The 17,439-nt window shown below is 41.8% G+C and overlaps 1 protein-coding gene across 1 annotated transcript in view; it reads left to right on the top strand.

The window, feature by feature from the left end:
• The first annotated feature begins 2,395 nt into the window (after positions 1-2,395).
• Positions 2,396-17,439, top strand: part of cryl1 (crystallin, lambda 1) — a 98,819-nt gene continuing 83,775 nt past the window's right edge. The window contains exons 1-2 of the mRNA XM_078545469.1: positions 2,396-2,515; positions 2,641-2,748. Of these exons, the coding sequence (XP_078401595.1) occupies positions 2,475-2,515; positions 2,641-2,748 (149 nt within the window). The 5' untranslated portion in view covers positions 2,396-2,474. The remainder of the gene's footprint in view (positions 2,516-2,640; positions 2,749-17,439) is intronic.

The following is a 17,439-nucleotide window of genomic DNA, read 5'->3' on the forward strand; positions in this document are numbered from 1 at the left end:
TGCCATCTAGAAGGACAAGGGTTGCAAATAGATGGGAACACCACCACCTGGAAGTTTCCCTCCAAGTCACTCACCATCCTGACTTGGAAATATATCACCGTTCCTTCACTGCCGCTGGATCAAAATCCTGGAACTCCCTTCCTAACAGCACTGTGGGTGTACCTATGCCACATTGACTGCAGCAATTCAAGAAGGCAGCTTACCACCACCTTCTCCAGGGCAACTAAGGATGGACAATAAATGCTGGCCCAGCCAGCGAAGCTCACATCCCATGAATGAATTTAAAAAAAGAATGCCTTTGTGACTTAGGCCTTGGGAGTTGGACGTGAGAAAGTGATTGTTAGGGCAATGTTTGGTGATAGTTTGGTTGTCTGGTTAAAGCCCAAAAGCTAGTTTTTTCTTTTTTTATATTAAAATTATGAAAACCTACCTTTTAAGTTGCAAAACCTACGTAGCTTATTGTGTTTACATGTCAGCGACTTTCATCAGTTTTTTGGGAGCTTTATCAATTTTTAGTTTTTCAGGCATCCTGGCTTATCTTGTTTAAAAAATGATTTCTTAGGATGTGGGCATCATTGGCAATGCTGGCATTTCTTTCCCATCCTAAGTTGCCCTGTGAAGGCAGTGGTGGGCCTTCTTGCATTGCTACAATCTGTGTGGTGAAGATGTCTTACACAGGGAGTTCCTGGATTTTGACCTGGCGACAGTGAAGAAATTGTGTGTTACTTTGCAGGGGTATTTAGAAGTATTTGAGTTCCCTTGCATCTGCTGTATTTGTCCTTCTAGGGAGCTACTGCCGAAGAAGTCTTGGCAGGTTGATGGCGTGCATTCTGTAGGTTGTACACACTGCAGTATGGTGATGGTGCAGGGAGTGGATGTTTAAGCCGTTAATGGAGCGGTGATCAAGTGAACTGCTTTGTCCTAGATAGTGTTAAGCTTCTTGAATGTTGTTGGTGCTGCATTAATTCAGGCAAGTGGAGACCATACCATTATACCCTTGACATGCCACTCATTGCAGAATACTCAGCCTCTGACATGTTCCAGTAACCAAGGCATTTATATAACTGGTCAATTTCAATTTCCAGGAAATGGTGACCCCCAGGTTGTTGATGGAGTACCAGACAATGGCAATTGAGTGTCAAGGGAAGGTAGTTATGCAGTCTCTTGTTAGTGATAGCCATTGCCTGGCACTTTTGTGGCACAAATGTTGTTTGTCACACCAGCCTTCATGTTGTCCAGCTGTTGCTGAAAGCAAACATGGACAAATGAGCAATTGCGAATGGAGCTGAATACTGTGCTAACCGTCCCACTCCTGACTTTATAAAAGAGGCAGTGTAATTGATGAAGCAGTTGAAGATCCACAATGATCGATGAACCCCTGCAGCAATGTTCTAGGGCTGAGGTGATTGGTCTTCAGTGACTAAAACCATCTTGCTTTGCATCAAGTATGACTCCAACCATTGGAGTGTTTTCCTATTGACTTCAATTTTACGAGGCCTCCTACATCCAATCCTCCAATCAGTCAAATGCTGTATTATTTCTGGAATTCAGTCTACGTTCCTGTTTGGACCAAGCCTGTAATAATGTCAGTGACAGTAATTGCCAAGGTTAGATTTGTCCTGCCTTTTACCGACAGGACAAGAAATTTCCACATTGTTGGATAGATGCCAATGTTATAGCTGTAAAAGACCAACTTAACTAAGGTCTGCGAGGGCACTTTGCTACAGATCAAAGAATTTACCTGGGTTCTATCTGTAGCTTATCGAGGAGAACCAGATTCTATCTGGGTTTGTAGGTTTGTATGTATAATTTACCAATGTTGTGGCATAATCGTGTTTAGAGATTTAGCGCTATCCAATAGTCGGGGTGTGAGTATGAAAAAAACACCCTGTTTTCTGCGTTCTCGACACATTGACGCTACTGGTGACGTGGAAAAGGAATAAGCACAGCCCCCTGCCGGTGCTTTGCTGAGCTGAGTGGACTAAGGGTCAAAATACCGGACTATCTGGTGCCGAACACGGAAAATTGGCCATCTGGCCACCCTACCAAATCTTTATAAATATTGCTGTTTGTGGGGCTGTGCTGTGAACAAATTGGCTGCTCTGCTTTCTATATTATAACAGTGATAAAACTTCATAAGCACGTTGTATACTTTGGGAGGTCCTGACTGAAAAGTGTTGTATTAAATGCACGTTCTTTTACTACTTTCCTTCATAAGTGCAGGTATGTAAAGACTGTACCATCTAAAAAAGGAAAATGGGAAAAACTAAATTTTGCTATCTGATGAACTGCATTGGTTTTTTACCCTGTGGTTCACGTTGCTGACAACCGAGTGCGCCCGTAATTAGCAGTCTTGAGCCAATGGACTTGCACGCTGGCGCGTTGAGAGCTCGGACCCTCCCCGGGACAGGCGAGTTGTAGGCGTCGCGCGTCCGGGTTGCAGAACGTTTTGTGTAGAGCTCAGAAAAGTAAACATGACTGACTGTAAAAATGCCAGCATTTTAATCGTGGGAAGGTAATTTTATCTTGTCTAAAGTTACAGTGGGTATGTCGTTCGTTAAAATAATATTGTGTTTTGGTTTGTAAAGTTGCAATTCGACTAATACAATATATTCGTTTTTAAAATATTGTTTTTATTAGTGGAATCGTTGGTCGGAGCTGGGCCATGTTGTTTTCAAGCGCGGGGTACAGAGTCACTCTTTATGATGCTGTTCAGCAACAGGTCACCTGCGCAATTGAAAATATAAGGTAAAGTATGATACAACGCACGAAATTCACAATAACACCTTCCAATTTACTTTCATTCTTAGACTATTACCTGTATTTTTAATATACATAATTTTAAACATGAACCAAAAGATGGAGGATTTATAACATAGCTGAAGAAATGGCTTTCACTTGTAGAGAGGTTAAAATCAGGGATGCTCAAGAGGTGAGAATTAGAGTATAGATAATTGAGGACCTGTAGAGCTGGAGAAGATTTCAGAGTTAGAACCATAGAAAAGTTACAGCACAGAAGGAGGCCATTCGGCCCATCTTGTCCATGCCAGCCCGAGGAAACCCAGGTGCCCTTTCTAATCCCACCTTCCTGCACCCGGCCCATAGCCCTGCAGCTTACAGCACTTAAGGTGCAGATCCAGGTGGTACTTAAAAGATTTTAGAGTCTCTGCCTCTACCACCAACTTGGGCAGCGAATTCCAGACACCCACTACCCTCTGTGTAAAAAAAGTTCTTCCTCATGTCCCCCCTACACCTTCTGCCATTTATCTTGAATCTATGTCCCCTGGTTCTAGAATTCTCCACCAAGGGAAACAATTTTATCCTGTCCACTCTATCCATTCCCATCATAATTTTGTACACCTCAATCAAGTCACCTCTCAGCCTTCTTTGTTCTAAGGAAAATAACCCCAACCTATCCAATCTAGTTAGGATGGAAGAGGACAGGGAGGGATTTGAAATCAAGGATGGCTAATTTAAAATTGAGGCATTGTTTAACCAAGAGTCAGTATAGGTCAGCGAGCATGGGTGAATGGGGCTTCTTGCAAGTTCAGGCATGGACAACAGAGTTTTGGATGCCCTCAAGTTTATAGAGGGTGGGACATGGGATGCCAGCCAGGAGTGAATTGAAATAGTCAAGTCTAAATGTAGCAAAGTCCTGGATTGGGGTTTCAGCAACATATGAGCTAAGGTGATCCAGTACTGGATGCTGGACTATTGGGAGGATTGAGAGAGGAGAGGATGAGGCAGAGCTGGGTGTTGTCAGCATTCATAAGACATAGGAGCAGGAGTAGACCATAAGGCCTATCGAGCCAGCTCTGCCATTCAATACGATCATGGCTGTTCTCGGGCTTCAACACCGTTTTCCTGCCAGCTCTTGGATGCCTTAATTCACTGAGAGACAAAATCTGTCGATCCCAGCCTTAAAATGTGTTCAATGATGGAATATCCACAAACCTCTGGGCCAGAGAATTCCAAAGATTCACAACCCTTTGATTGGAGTAATTTCTCCTCATCTCTGTCCTAAATGATCAGCCCCTTATCCTGAGACTGCATCCCCATGGTTTAGACTCCCTGACCAACGGAAACAATCTGTCCACCCTATCAAGCCTATGCAGAATTTTGTGTGTTAATGAGATTGCCTTTCATTCTTCTTAATACTAGGGAACATAAGCCCAGTTTACTCGGCCTCCAATCCGAGGTACCAATTTAGTGAACCTTAGCTGCACTAATTCCAATGCAAGTATATCCTTTCTTAAATGTGGAGACCAAAACTGTACAGTATTCCAGTTGTGGTCTCATCAAAACCCTGTACAATTTTGGCAATACTTCTTCATTCTTGTACTCCAGTGCCCTTGCAGTAAAGGCCAACATGCTATTTGCCTTCCTGATTACATGTTGCATCTGCATGCTAACTTTGTACGATCACAAGCAAGTCTCTTTGAACATAACACAAGTTTCTCACCACCTTGAAAAATATTTTGCTTTTCTAAGCTTGTGACCGAAGTGAATAACTTCACAGTTCCTTACATTATACTCCATCTGCCATCTTGTTGTCCACTCACTTAACCTGTCTATATGTCTTTGCAGCCTCTGTGTTCTCCCCACAACTTACCTTTCCACCTAGCTTGGTATCATCAAATTTAGAAACATTACTTTCTGCCTCTTCAGAGATTAATATAGATTATAAATAGCTGGGGCCCCAGCACTGATCAGTGCGGCACTCCACTATTCACTGCCAACTTGAAAATGCCTATTTATGCCCACTTTCCTTTTTATCTGTTAGCCAATCCTCTATCCATGTTAATATGCCCATATCTTGCCCATTAATCTTTTCTGTGCTACTATATCGCATGCCTTTTGGAAATCCAGGTATACTACAATTAATGGTTCCCCTTTAATGTACCCTGCTAGTTACATCTTCAAAAAAAACCAAATTTGTCAAACAGGATTTCCCTTTTGTAAAACCATGTTGACTTGTTCTAATCATACTATGCTTTTCTAACTGCATTGTTAAGACTTTCATAATAATAGATTCCAGCATTTTTCCAATGGCTGATAGGCTAACTGGTCTTTGGTTCACTGTTTTCTCTTTAACTGCTTTTTATGAAAGGAGGGCAACATTTGCCAACTTCTAATCTAATGGCACTGTTCCCGAATCTAAGGAATTTTGGAAAATCATAGAGTAGCAGAGATAGCGGATGGGCTGACTATCTTTTAGTACTCTAGGGTGTAGGCCATCAGGCCCTGGGGATTTATTGGATTTTAGTCCCGTAGGTTTCTCCAATACTTTTTCTCTGACATTAATTTTCTTAATTTATCACTTTTTAGGCTCTAGGTTACCACCTATTTCTGGTATGAAATGGTCTGTGAAGACAGACACAAAATACTTGTTCATTGCCTCTACCATTTCCTCTTTCCCCATGATAATTTCTCCTGTCTCTGCTTCTAATGGACCAATGTTCACTTCAGCTATTCTCTTTGTTTTTACATACTTATAAAAGCTCTTACCATCTGTTTTTATATTTCTGGCTAGTTTACAATCATTCTATTTTTTTCCCTTTTTATCAACTTTTTGGTGACCCTTTTGTTTCTAAAACACTCCCAATCCTCAGACTTGCTACAGTTTTTTTTACAGTGTTGTAAGCCTCTTCTTTGATCTAATACTATCCTTAATTTCCTGAGTGAGCTTAATTTCCTGAGTGAGCTAGGATGGGTCTTCCTTGCTGAGTATTTTTTCAGTGGAATGTATTTTTGTTGAACATTGGGAAACTTTCAAAGAAATAATTCAAAATGTTAATTTACCTCCATGCCTTTTAGTATATTTACCCAATTAACCTTAGCCAGTTGTTCTTCTCATACATATGTAATTGGCTTTGTTTATTCTTAAGATTCTTGTTTGTTATTGGAATATGTCACTTTCAAACTTAATGTGGAATTGAATAGTATGATCACTATTTCCCAGTAGATCTTTTACTGAATTGGACTAGCCATATAAATATTGTGGCTCCACGAGCAGGTCAGAGGCTAGGAATCCTACAGTGAGTAACTCACCACCTGACTCCCCAAAGCTTGTTCACCATCTACAAGGCACAAGTCAGGCGTGTGATGGAATACTCTCCACTTGCCTGGATGAGTGCAGCTTCAATAACACTCAAGAAGCTTGACACCATCCAGGACAAAGCAGCCTGCTTGATTGGCACCCCTTCCACAAACATTCACTCCCTCCACCACTGACGAACAGTGGCAGCACTGTGTACCATCTACAAGATGCACTGCAGACACTCACCAAGGCTCCTAAGACAGCATCTACCAAACCCATGACCCCTACCATCTAGAAGGACAAGGGCAGTAGATACATCAGAACACCGCCACCTGCAAGTTTCCTTCCAATCCACTCGCCATCCTGACTTTGAAATGTATCACTGTTCTTTCACTGTCACTGGGTCAAAGTCCTCAAGCTCCCTCCCTAACAGCACTGTGGGTGTACCTACACCACAGGACTGCAGCGGTTCAAGAAGGCTGTGACCTGCAAGGCTATGGACCTGGTGCTGGAAGGAGAAATTAGAATGGGCAGCTAGGTTTTTTTGGCCGGCGCAGACATGATGGGTTGAATGGTCTCTTTCTGTGCTGTAACTTTTCTATGATTATGATGAACCTTTATAAAACATGCTATGACCTCAACTGTTGTATTGTGTGCAATTCTGAACACCGCGTTTTGGAAGCGTGTGAAAGCTTTAGAGGATGCAGAAAAGATTTACGAGACTGCTTCCAAGGATGAGGAGCTTCAGTTGCATGGCTAGTTTGGAGAAGCTACAGAAAGGAATAGAACTGGATGCACCACCTGACATTGACTTAGACACCAGACGTCATAACAACACACCGAAACCTGCAAAGCTCAATTAACAGTTGGGGGCTTGTGCCAAAATTGAGAGAGCTGTCCCACAGACTAGTCAAGCAACAGCCTGACATGGTCATATATACACAACCATACCTTACAGCCAATGTCCCAGACATCACTATGAACATCCTTGGGTATGTCCTATCTGATACCCAATTATCTTCAGTTACTTCGTCAATGACCTACCCTCCATCGTAAGGTTAGAAGTGGAGATGTTTGTTGATGACTGCACAATGTTCAGTACCATTTGGAACACCTCTGATACTGAAGCTATGTGTGTCGATATGCTGCAAGTCCTGGACAGCATTCGGGCTTGAGCTGATAAGTGGTAAGTAACATTTGCGTCACACAAGTGCCAGGCAGTGCCCATCTCCAACAAGAGAGAATCTAATTATCTCAGCTTGACATTTAATGGGATTACCATTACAAAACCCCCTACTATCAACATCCTGGGGGTTACCATTGACCAGAAAATGAACTGGACGAGTCATTTTAAATACAAGAGCAGGCCAGAGACTGGGAATTCTGAGGTGAGTGACTCACCTGACTCCTCAAAGACCATCAACAAGGTACAAATCCGTACTGTGATGGAATACTCTTCACTTGCTTGTATGCGTGCAGCTCCAACAACGTTTAAGAAGCTCAACACCTTCCAAGACAAAATGGGCCACTTGATTGGTATCCCATCCACCACCTTAAATATTCACTCCCTCCACCAACGATGCACAGTGGCATCAGTATGTACCATAAACAAGATGCATAACAGTAACTTACCAAGGCTCTTACCAAGATGGCACTACCAAACTTGCGACCCTTACCACCTAGAAAGACAAAATCAGCAGATGCATGGGAACGCCACCACCTGCAAGTTCCCCTCCAAGCCACACACTGCTCTTACTTGGAACTGTATTGCCGTTCATTCACTGTCTCTGGGTCAAAATCCTGGAATGCCCTTTCTAACAGCACTGTGGATGTAACTACACCACATGGGCTGCAGCGATTCAAGAAGGCAATTCACCACCACCACCTCAAGGGCAATTAGGGATGGGCGATAAATGCTAGCCTAGCCAGCGACTCCCACATCCCGTAAATTAATTTAAAAAAAACTACGTCATTACTAATTAACCCTGTTTCTTTACACAGATCTAATAACTTTATCCCTAGTCGGCTCTGCAACGTATTGCTCCAGGAATCAGTCATAAAAACATTCCACAAATTCATCATCTAGACCACTCGTGCCAATTGACTGTCAGGGTCTATATGAGATTTAAAGTCCCCCATAATTATGACGCTTCCTTTGTTACAAGCTCCAATAATTTCTTGTTTAATGCTCTTCCCAAAGGTAAAGGTATAACTGTTAGAGGGCCTATAAACTTCTCCCACCAGCGGTTTCTGAGTCCTGCTATTCCTAATTTCCACTCGTACTGATTCTACTTCATGATCTTCTGAGGCAAATCATTTCTCACTAAAACAAAAACAGAAATACCTGGAAAAACTCAGCAGGTCTGGCAGCATTGGCGGAGAAGAGCACAGTTGACGTTTCGAGTCCTCATGACCCTTCAACAGAACTAAGTAAAAATTTTTTACTTAGTTCTGTTGAAGCGTCATGAGGACTCGAAACGTCAACTGTGCTCTTCTCCGCCAATGCTGCCAGACCTGCTGAGTTTTTCCAGGTATTTCTGTTTCTGTTTTTGTTTTGGATTTCCAGCATCCGCAGTTTTTTGCTTTTTTTTCCTTTCTCACTAATGTCCTTCTGTCATCCTTTACTATCAAGCCTACCCCTCCTCCTTTGCAATTCTGGCTGTCTTTCTGAAATATTGTGTACCCTGGAATATTTATTTACCCAACCTTGATCACCTTGCAACTATGCCTCTATAATGGCGATTAGGTCTAAATCATTTACCTCTGTTTGTGCTACTCATTCACCTGTCTTATTGCAGATGTTTCATTCATTCAGATCAAGAACCTCCCTGCAATTACCTTATTTGCTGATGTACAATTTTTGTTAAACTTTGTCCTTTCCTGTCCCACTTGTCTTTACCCACATTGCTATAATGTTCCAATGCCTCACCCCTTCTCTTGGATTTTTAAACCTCTCTTCACTCGAACCCTATGGAATACATGTGGAAACTGACCGTGTTTTCGGATAATGTTGCTGAGTGGTGGCATACAGATGAGAAATAGGAAGGGGCCAAGGAGATTATTGCTGGAGATCAGAGTTACCTTGTGGGATCAGGAAGTGATGCCATTGCATGTGACTCGGCTATAATTGAATAAGGATGGAACCAGACAAGTGCAGTCCTACCGAGCTGGACAACAGTGGTGAGGTATTGGAGGCAGATGGTGTGGTTAATCGTATCAAAGCCTGTAGACAGGTTGATCAGGATGAATAATTTACCTTTGTAGGGTGTCATTTGTCACTTCGATAAGCTCTGTTTCTGTACTAAGGCAGGGGCGGAATCCTGATTAGAGGGATTCAAACTTGGAGTTCCAGGGAAGATTTGGAAGATGACAACATGTTCAAGTACTTTTGAGAGGAAAGTGAGGTTGGAGATACAGTGATAATTAGTAAGGATGGAGGGATTAATAGTTTTCTTTTGAGGAGAGGGATGATAGTTTGAGAGAGAGGGGACAGTACTGAGGAGAGAGACTCATTTACAACATAGTTAACATGGGAACCAGAAAAGGAAGTTGGATGATCAGTTTAGTGTGAATAGGATCAAGGGAGAAAGTGGATCTCATGGACAAGATGAGTTCAGAGAGGGCATGAAGGGAAATGGGTGAGAACTAGAAAAAGATGAGTTTGGGGCTTGGGGAGGGGGGAAGCATAGAAGTCTTCCCAGGTGGGCTAAATGGAGGGAGGGAAGCGGCAGAGTCAACTGATTAGGTGAATTTGGTCTTAGCGACAAAAGTTCATGAGCTCTTCACACTTGGAGGTGTGGGAGAGGATGTTTGAGACGATGGTTTGCAATGGAGAAAGAAAACCAGGGCGCATAATGAACAGTTGCAGATGAAAGCTGGATCCAAATCACTTTGTGGCCCAGCCCAATCTGGCAGTGATTGGCCAAATCGGTGGTCTGCTATATATGTTAGTCTGCATTCCTTGCACTTAAGGGAGTGGAGGCGAGGGCTGAGCAGAGAAATGGCCAAAATGGCCCCTGCCTTACTATCATTTTTAAAATCCGAACTGTACTAAGTAAATTGGGAGATTTTTTTTCCCCCCCAGGCCAGACACAGAAGAAAATATGGTTTGAAGGGGGATGTGGGTGACAAGCGATACAAGGAAGTAATCAAAACCTTATCTGTGATTGACATGATGAGAGTAATGAGGCCACGTAAGATGATCAGGTCAAGGGGCCAATCGTAAATATAGGTTGGGAGTTTACATGGAGGGAGTAATTCAAGGTAGGATTATAGGGCAGTGCAGTCAGTGGAGAGAGAGCATGAGCAGATGAGATGGGTTAAAATCACCGAGGATGAAAAGTCGCTTGGTGTAGAGGTTGAGTGAGAAAAGAAGTGAAGACATCTGTGAGAATTTTTACGGTACTTGGGTGAGCCATAGTGAACAAGAATTTTAAACGAGAGGTGACCAGGGGGGTGGGGGTGGTGAGTTGGGTGGGGAGGAGATTGACAAGATTATCCTGCAGCCAGCATGTTAAACAGGAACCCGGTGAGAGGATAGGATGCGGTAGTTGGGCTTGCTACTCACAAGGAGGCAGTGACAAGTGCCTCAATTGACCCTTTGAAGGGTGCCAAGAGAGGGAAGCTGCTGGCTTATCCAAGGGTGTAGAGCTTGGGATGGTGGAAGGAGAGCAGAAAGGTCAAGATATATTTTAGGGGAAGGGGAAATGAAAGAAGGGATGAAGACTTGAGGGAGTAGAAAGAAGAGAATTAAAGGGTCAAGAAAAGTATAAAAAGAAATGATGGGGTCGGGCCCTGACTAGCAGCCAAAACCCAAATGGAGACGAGGAAAACTCGCATAGGTCTGATTTAGGTAGCAATATTTAGGGGTAAATATATTGTGCTGAATCTTCCGAGGAGTGGCAGTCACCGTCAGATTACCCCTCTGCCTTTATTTTCTTACCCAATGCCAGAGCTCTGCATTTCTGGCCTGGACTTCTGAACTGGGGCTATTCAGAAATGTGGAGCGTACCTATTCTGAGTCCTTCCACGTAGTGCAAGATTGTTGGGAGATTTGGCCCCATTTATGGCACTAGCTGCCATATTTTGCTAAGTCTTTATTCACTTACACAATGAAGTTTTGGGACATTTAGATAGCTTTTCAGTGTGTTTAATGAGTGTGAGTGAGATAAGTGGGTAGTGGTCAGGTCAGAAGGTTGTGGGGGGGTGGGGTGCATGGTGGGAGGGTGCAATTGTATTGTTATCCAGGAGTTAGACGCGGGTATTTTTCCAGTCTAATGTTACCTGGGTAACTATCCGGGTAAGTGAGTCGAAATCCTCTGAAGTCTCTGACACTAACTCAGAGTTGGAAACTTTTTGGAGGGTCCCGGGGAGCAGGGGAAATCAGAAATTAAAACTTCCCAGGCAATTTCCGCGGAGCCCTAGTGTCGACCATCTGGAGACTGGAAGATCTGGGCTGTTGGAATAGTAAATGGAGAATAGAGGAAACAATAGGATGGAGTTCAGAATTAACTCTTTGTATGCTATTTGAGGAGGTCATAGACTGAGCATTAGAGAGGAAAGGATCTTGGCTTGGAAAATCAAGATGTAGAATCAGTTGGATGATGCTAAGAAACAGCAAAGGGCAGCAAATACTGATTGGATTATTGAATAGATCCCCTAACAGACTGAAATGATTCACCGTCTAATATTTCATTCTCTTCCTATCATGTATTTTCACTGGCTCAGCAGAAATGGAAGGTTTACTGTGGTGCCTGGGATTTCCCATAAAGTGCTTCTTTACCACTCATGTCAAATCACTGTGCCATCAAGCTATTGATAAATTTGTGTTCATTGGCTTTTGAATGTAGCTCTGGTGGAGCTTTACGAACCTATAAAAATGTGAGGAAAAAACTAGCTGGCTCATCAAGCCTGCTACACCCTATGTGTGAAGTATCATGACTAGAAAAAAACCCCAGGGCTCAAACCAGAAAAAACACCAGGCCAACCTTAAACAATCAAATGGTGAAGACAGAGGTGGTTAAAAGTAACAGTTGGCTGCTGAGAGTTTCTAATCTTGAGAAATTGTCATCTTGCACTTGGTTGCTTCTTTTACAAGATACTTCTCAGAAAATAATTCTGCAATTCCAGAACTTTATATTTTCTAGTAGCCTTGCTTTGCTGGTACTGGTGTGATATTTCTGACTTTTAAAGTGTAGTTTATTTTACGAACTTGTATATTTTAAAATAAAAGGATTTGACTTGCTAAATTTCATATTTCACTGTTCCATTTTGGATTATAAATTGATTGGCATTTCAGCTTTAAATTCTTTGTCAGTAGGGATTGCTATATAATAATGAGGTCAGTTTAGTCAGGAAACATCTGTCGGGTTTTGTTGAAACAACTTTAGATCAGCAGTTTTGGTTCTAGAAAAGGAACCACAAGTAAAAACCAGCACTCTACATGGTCTGTGGCTTTCGAATAAAATGGTTGCGATAATGTGTAATTCATCAGACTACTCAGATTTCAGGGACATTCTTTAAACACAATACTTCCAAGGTTTTTTTTTGCAGTATCAAAGGGAAGTAAGGAAAAACTTAAGCGAAAATAGTAAAAAAAAAGTCAGAATAGATTTTGTAAAATTCCTTAAATGCTAGATTGATTAATTGTTTTATTGAAACTTGAAAATATGTAACATATAGGGCCAGATTTGTGCTGACTCCAGAGAATTTAAAAATGGTGGGCAGGGCTGGGTGCAGAAATCCCACCCCATTTTTGCTAGTGGGAAAGGGATCAGGGCATAAATCACGTAGGCAGGAAACCCAAACTCAGCAGGACCATTTGAAATTTGTGCTGACTCTATCCCACTCGCCCCTCCCTGAGCAAAAATTGGTTGTAATGGAGCCCTTTTAAACCAAAGCAGGTCTGCCCACTTAGGTTACCTACCTTGATAGTGAAAATCCTGCCCACAGTGTTCCAATAATGAAATAAAATCAAAAATCACCTATGCAGAACCTAGCAAAGTCAGAGAGGTGGATGAACTGCTGAACTGAACAAATAGGACCTCATTATTATTGTTTAATCCCTTTCCTGCTTAGCAGCTGGCCAACTGATGCCTGGCTGGTGGCTGAGGGGGAATACCAGTGGAAGGAGGCTACAACCTGGGATTTTTGAAGGAGTGTGTCAGCTTGCGGGAGTGAAGAAGGTCACTAAGTGGTGCTGGATGGTCAGACGTTGCAACTTGGTGGGTAGGGAAGAGGTGTGGTGCAGTAGGGAGCGTAGAGAGGATTGGGGTGAAGGGGGCAGGTTCCCAATTGGGAGGGGTGGTAGGAAGAGAAACAGTGATCAGCAAAGGAGAGTTTCCTTGGACTGGTGGGGGAACTTCTGATCCTCTGGGCTCACGAGTGCTGAAAAACCACTTGCCTGTGGAGCTGGTAGCTAATGCCCCCCTATCGCTGCTAGGTTTTCCAACTCCTGGAAAATGCTTTCTACAAAAGTGAATTTAAAATCTGGCTGTGTTGGAACCCAATTTAAATATGGTAAGTGCCTCATCTCTCCATGGCAGGATACAAAGACAGCATGACACCTGGCACTGTAAAAAGAAAAGGCACTGGGCATATGCACAGAGGCGCATTGCCTGTATTTAAGTCTTTAACCCCAATCCCTGCCCATTGTGGACAGGTTAATATTGAGTCCCTTGTCTTTAAAATGTGCTCTCCTATGTCATCTTGCAGTCAAACATTTAATTACAACCTAGTCTCATCTACTGAAATAGACCATCCCTGAAGTTCTCATTCTGGACACCTATACAGCAACACAGTGACTTTCTATGTTAACTAATCAGTATTTTTAATTGGTATCTTGTTCCAGTATTAAATACCAGTTCTCAACAAGCGAGCAATAATGAATCAGAAATGTGACACAGTGAATGTATTCAACTATTTATAAGGAATAATGTTGGTGGTTTAATATCTCTGGGTTTTTTTGTTTCCTGAGTTGCCTGGCCAATGTTACTTTGCAATTGTGGTTTACCTACATGTTTCCTTATCTTCCGAGAGATTTTTGAAGGTGTATATAAAGGTATCTGAACTGCATCTGTTGAATCAGATCTTTTTGCTGTCTGGTTTGGTAGATTTTCCAGTATACAAATTGTTTTTTTAAATATATCCACAATTTTCTGCTGTTATCACCCTCGATAAGCTTTACCCGCATGTACGCAGGGCTGTTTTATAGGCCATTTCAGGGTGTATGGACCAAGAGTAACTTTATTGGATCTATCTGAAGAGCAGTGCAGGAGGAAGCTTTACTTCAGGCAGGCTATTGAAACCAGGAACTGCAGGACTGATTGGTGTGCTCTGCCAGTCACTACGGCCCTTAATTTTTTTGCTACTGGATCATTTTGCACTACTGCAAGGGAAATCTGCTGCATATCACAGTCTACATTGGACAACTGCATCAAGCAGATTTGCTGCAGTGACTAACTGCCTTTATGTTCAGGTTTTCATTGACTGTATGCCATTGATGTCCAGCTAGTGGGCAAGCACAGAAGCATTGTTATTCAGGCCTGTACAAAATACCTTGGGGTTGCCAAGATGCAATTATCCTGAGGCATTCTACCATTTCTCCCCTCTCTGCAATATTCAATCCATTTCAGGGGGTCAGGGATATTGCCTATCATGATTACCAACATTCCTGCTCAAACCCACCAGACCCCATTTACACACAACCAAAGCCAGGGAGCACCAGGACCATAATAGAACACTCCATAGGGGAGCTGAAGCAGAGATTCAGATGTTTCAACTGTTCAAGGAGCTAACTTGAGCTGCATATGCAAAAACTTATGCTACAGAGAGTCCTGCATTTGGAAGAGGCAGAAGACCAGCAGCAGGAACAGTTCTTGCAGACAAGGAAAATCAGGAAGAATGGGATAAATTGATAGGAGAGAGGACCAGCTCATCACCTTGCAGCAAGGGCTGAAGGATCAGCTCATTGTTCAGTAATTTCACTGAAATGATCAAATTCTGCTTTGAGATCTTACACAAAAGGCCTTCTGATTAATGGACCTTTAAACATCCTTCATTCCCATAATCCTCCATAAAAGAACATTCAAACCATTCAGATAACTTCTATATCAATAACATACTGACAGTGTAGGCTTATGGGCCAAATGTGATAAACTTGATGGAAGGCAATTATGAATGCCATCAATTTATTTCTCACCCAAGTCATCAAACAGTAATCTATTTTTTTTAAAAACTTAGACTTCCTAAGTCTACTGTTCCTACAAGGTGCTCCCCTACTGTAGTCAATAAAGCTGATGGAAGCCTGCTATTTTTCATGAAGTCCTCACCACAGAGCACTGCACTGGCTGCTGCCAGCTGACTTGGTTGAAGGATGGCCAGAAAATCCATCTGCCACTGCCACTCTGGGTCTGGGGCTCAGCACTTCCACTGATTTGCAGGAGAGCATACTGCAGAAGATGTTATTCCTTCAAAGCTCCTATTATTTTGATTCACCAATCTTTCCATGATGCCCAGAGCCTGAAGGCTACTATTAAAACTACAAAGCCTACAAACATAACTTTCATTGTGAGATCCCTGCTACAGTTTCCCTGGAGATGATAGGTTGAATCATGATAAAATAGTTACATTATATATACATATACGATGGGATGAAATCTTTGCTGCCTAGCGCAAGGGACGATTGATGTTTTATAGGAATATTTTACATGACAAAGTCATTTGATTGCATAGCAGAATTTAGATGAATTCTTAATCTGATGTGAACTTCAGCTTTTAACTATTTTGAGTTTAAATTTCACTCTTGCCCTGTCTTTTCAATAAAACTTCTTGGAGAAAATTAACAGATTTATAAATACAGTTGACAAAGTTCAAAAAAGTATGCTTTATGGAAGTGTGAAAGAAGACAGCCTTGGACTTTGTATAAACCTGTTTTTGTCTCTAGTAAAAGACTGACATTTGACAATTCCACCAGTCAGTGAAACAAAGCAATATATTATCTAACTTAAAAACATACAAGCAATTGAAACATTTGTAACAGTTCCCATTTTTCATGTTCCAATCAAAGAAGACCATGATGAACTTCTCTGAGTAAACTGTACTTTTCAGAAGTATGAGTATTTGTTGACCCAGAGTTAATCCATTCAGGCAGGATATATCTTCGATATCTCATTATTTTCTGGCCAATTTTAGGGCAGTAATCAGGTGTGTGGAAGGGGGAAAATGGAGTAGGCATCATTACACACTTGGCCAGTTTGGTGGCCATCTTATTTTTAACTATCACTTCTGGCAGTTGTGCCCATCTGTTTTTTGAGTGGGGGCATCAATTAAGACAGTGATGATATCTTCTCATCCTTTTGTTTCTACATCATTTATGCTCAGCAATAATTACACCCATATAAAAACAAGTATCCTGGGTTGCTTGGTGCAGAGGGGGAACGGAAAGTAAATTTATGGAGCAAGCACCACAATTTCTAAAGGATGTTAGAAATCTGAAATCAAAACAGAAAATGCTGGAAGTATTCAGGTCAAGCATGTTAAAAGCTGTTGCTCTCTTCTCAGATGCTGCTTGACCTACTGAGTATTTTCAGCATTTTGATTTTATTTCACTGTTTCAAAGCCCCACTGAATACTTAATTCTCTTCCAATTCTGTATTTTAGTGTTTTCAGTTTATGAATTTCTTTACAATCACCCTGTTTATTATTTACTGTTGGTCTGTTATTTCTGCCCCCATTCCCCCCCAACCCACCATTTCAAAAAGGTTACATTGGATCTCATGGAGAATTTCCTTTTTTTGTTGCTATTCTTCTTCCAAACAACAGAGGGAGTCCAGACTGGTGAGATTACCACAGCATGGTTGTACATACTTCGACCACCAAACCATTACACCAGACATTTCTACCTCCAGTTGACCCAAAAATTATGCCTGTGTTGGCATCACTTCACTAAGAAAACTATTTTTGAATATTGCTGAATAATGCTTGTGTCAGCATCACTTCACAAAGAAAGCTTTACTTAAATTACTGAAAAGAGAGACACCACGTCAAAGCTTTTTGCCTTGCACACATCAGGACAAACACGATGCCAAATTTCAAATGATAGAGACATATGTTGCTGAAGCTTTGGCAACATGTCTCTTTTTTTCAGAAATATTAAAGGAAACTTTCACAGAATTATACACAATCTGCAAGCAGACCTCTGCAGGTCACCTTTATTGTATTCACTGATTTGCCAGTGGCTGTTAAAGTTACCATTGTATCACACTATCTACTACTAGAGAAAATTGTAATAGCCTAACAGCTGTGCAGAGGTGCATCAAATAATTCATGGGTGCATTGTGTTCTCATAATTTAATTGGTTTCACTGTGACAACTCACCATCCTGACTTGGAACTATATTG

This window comes from Cetorhinus maximus, chromosome 7 (assembly GCF_964194155.1).
Source record: "Cetorhinus maximus chromosome 7, sCetMax3.hap1.1, whole genome shotgun sequence".
Classification (NCBI taxonomy): domain Eukaryota; kingdom Metazoa; phylum Chordata; class Chondrichthyes; order Lamniformes; family Cetorhinidae; genus Cetorhinus; species Cetorhinus maximus.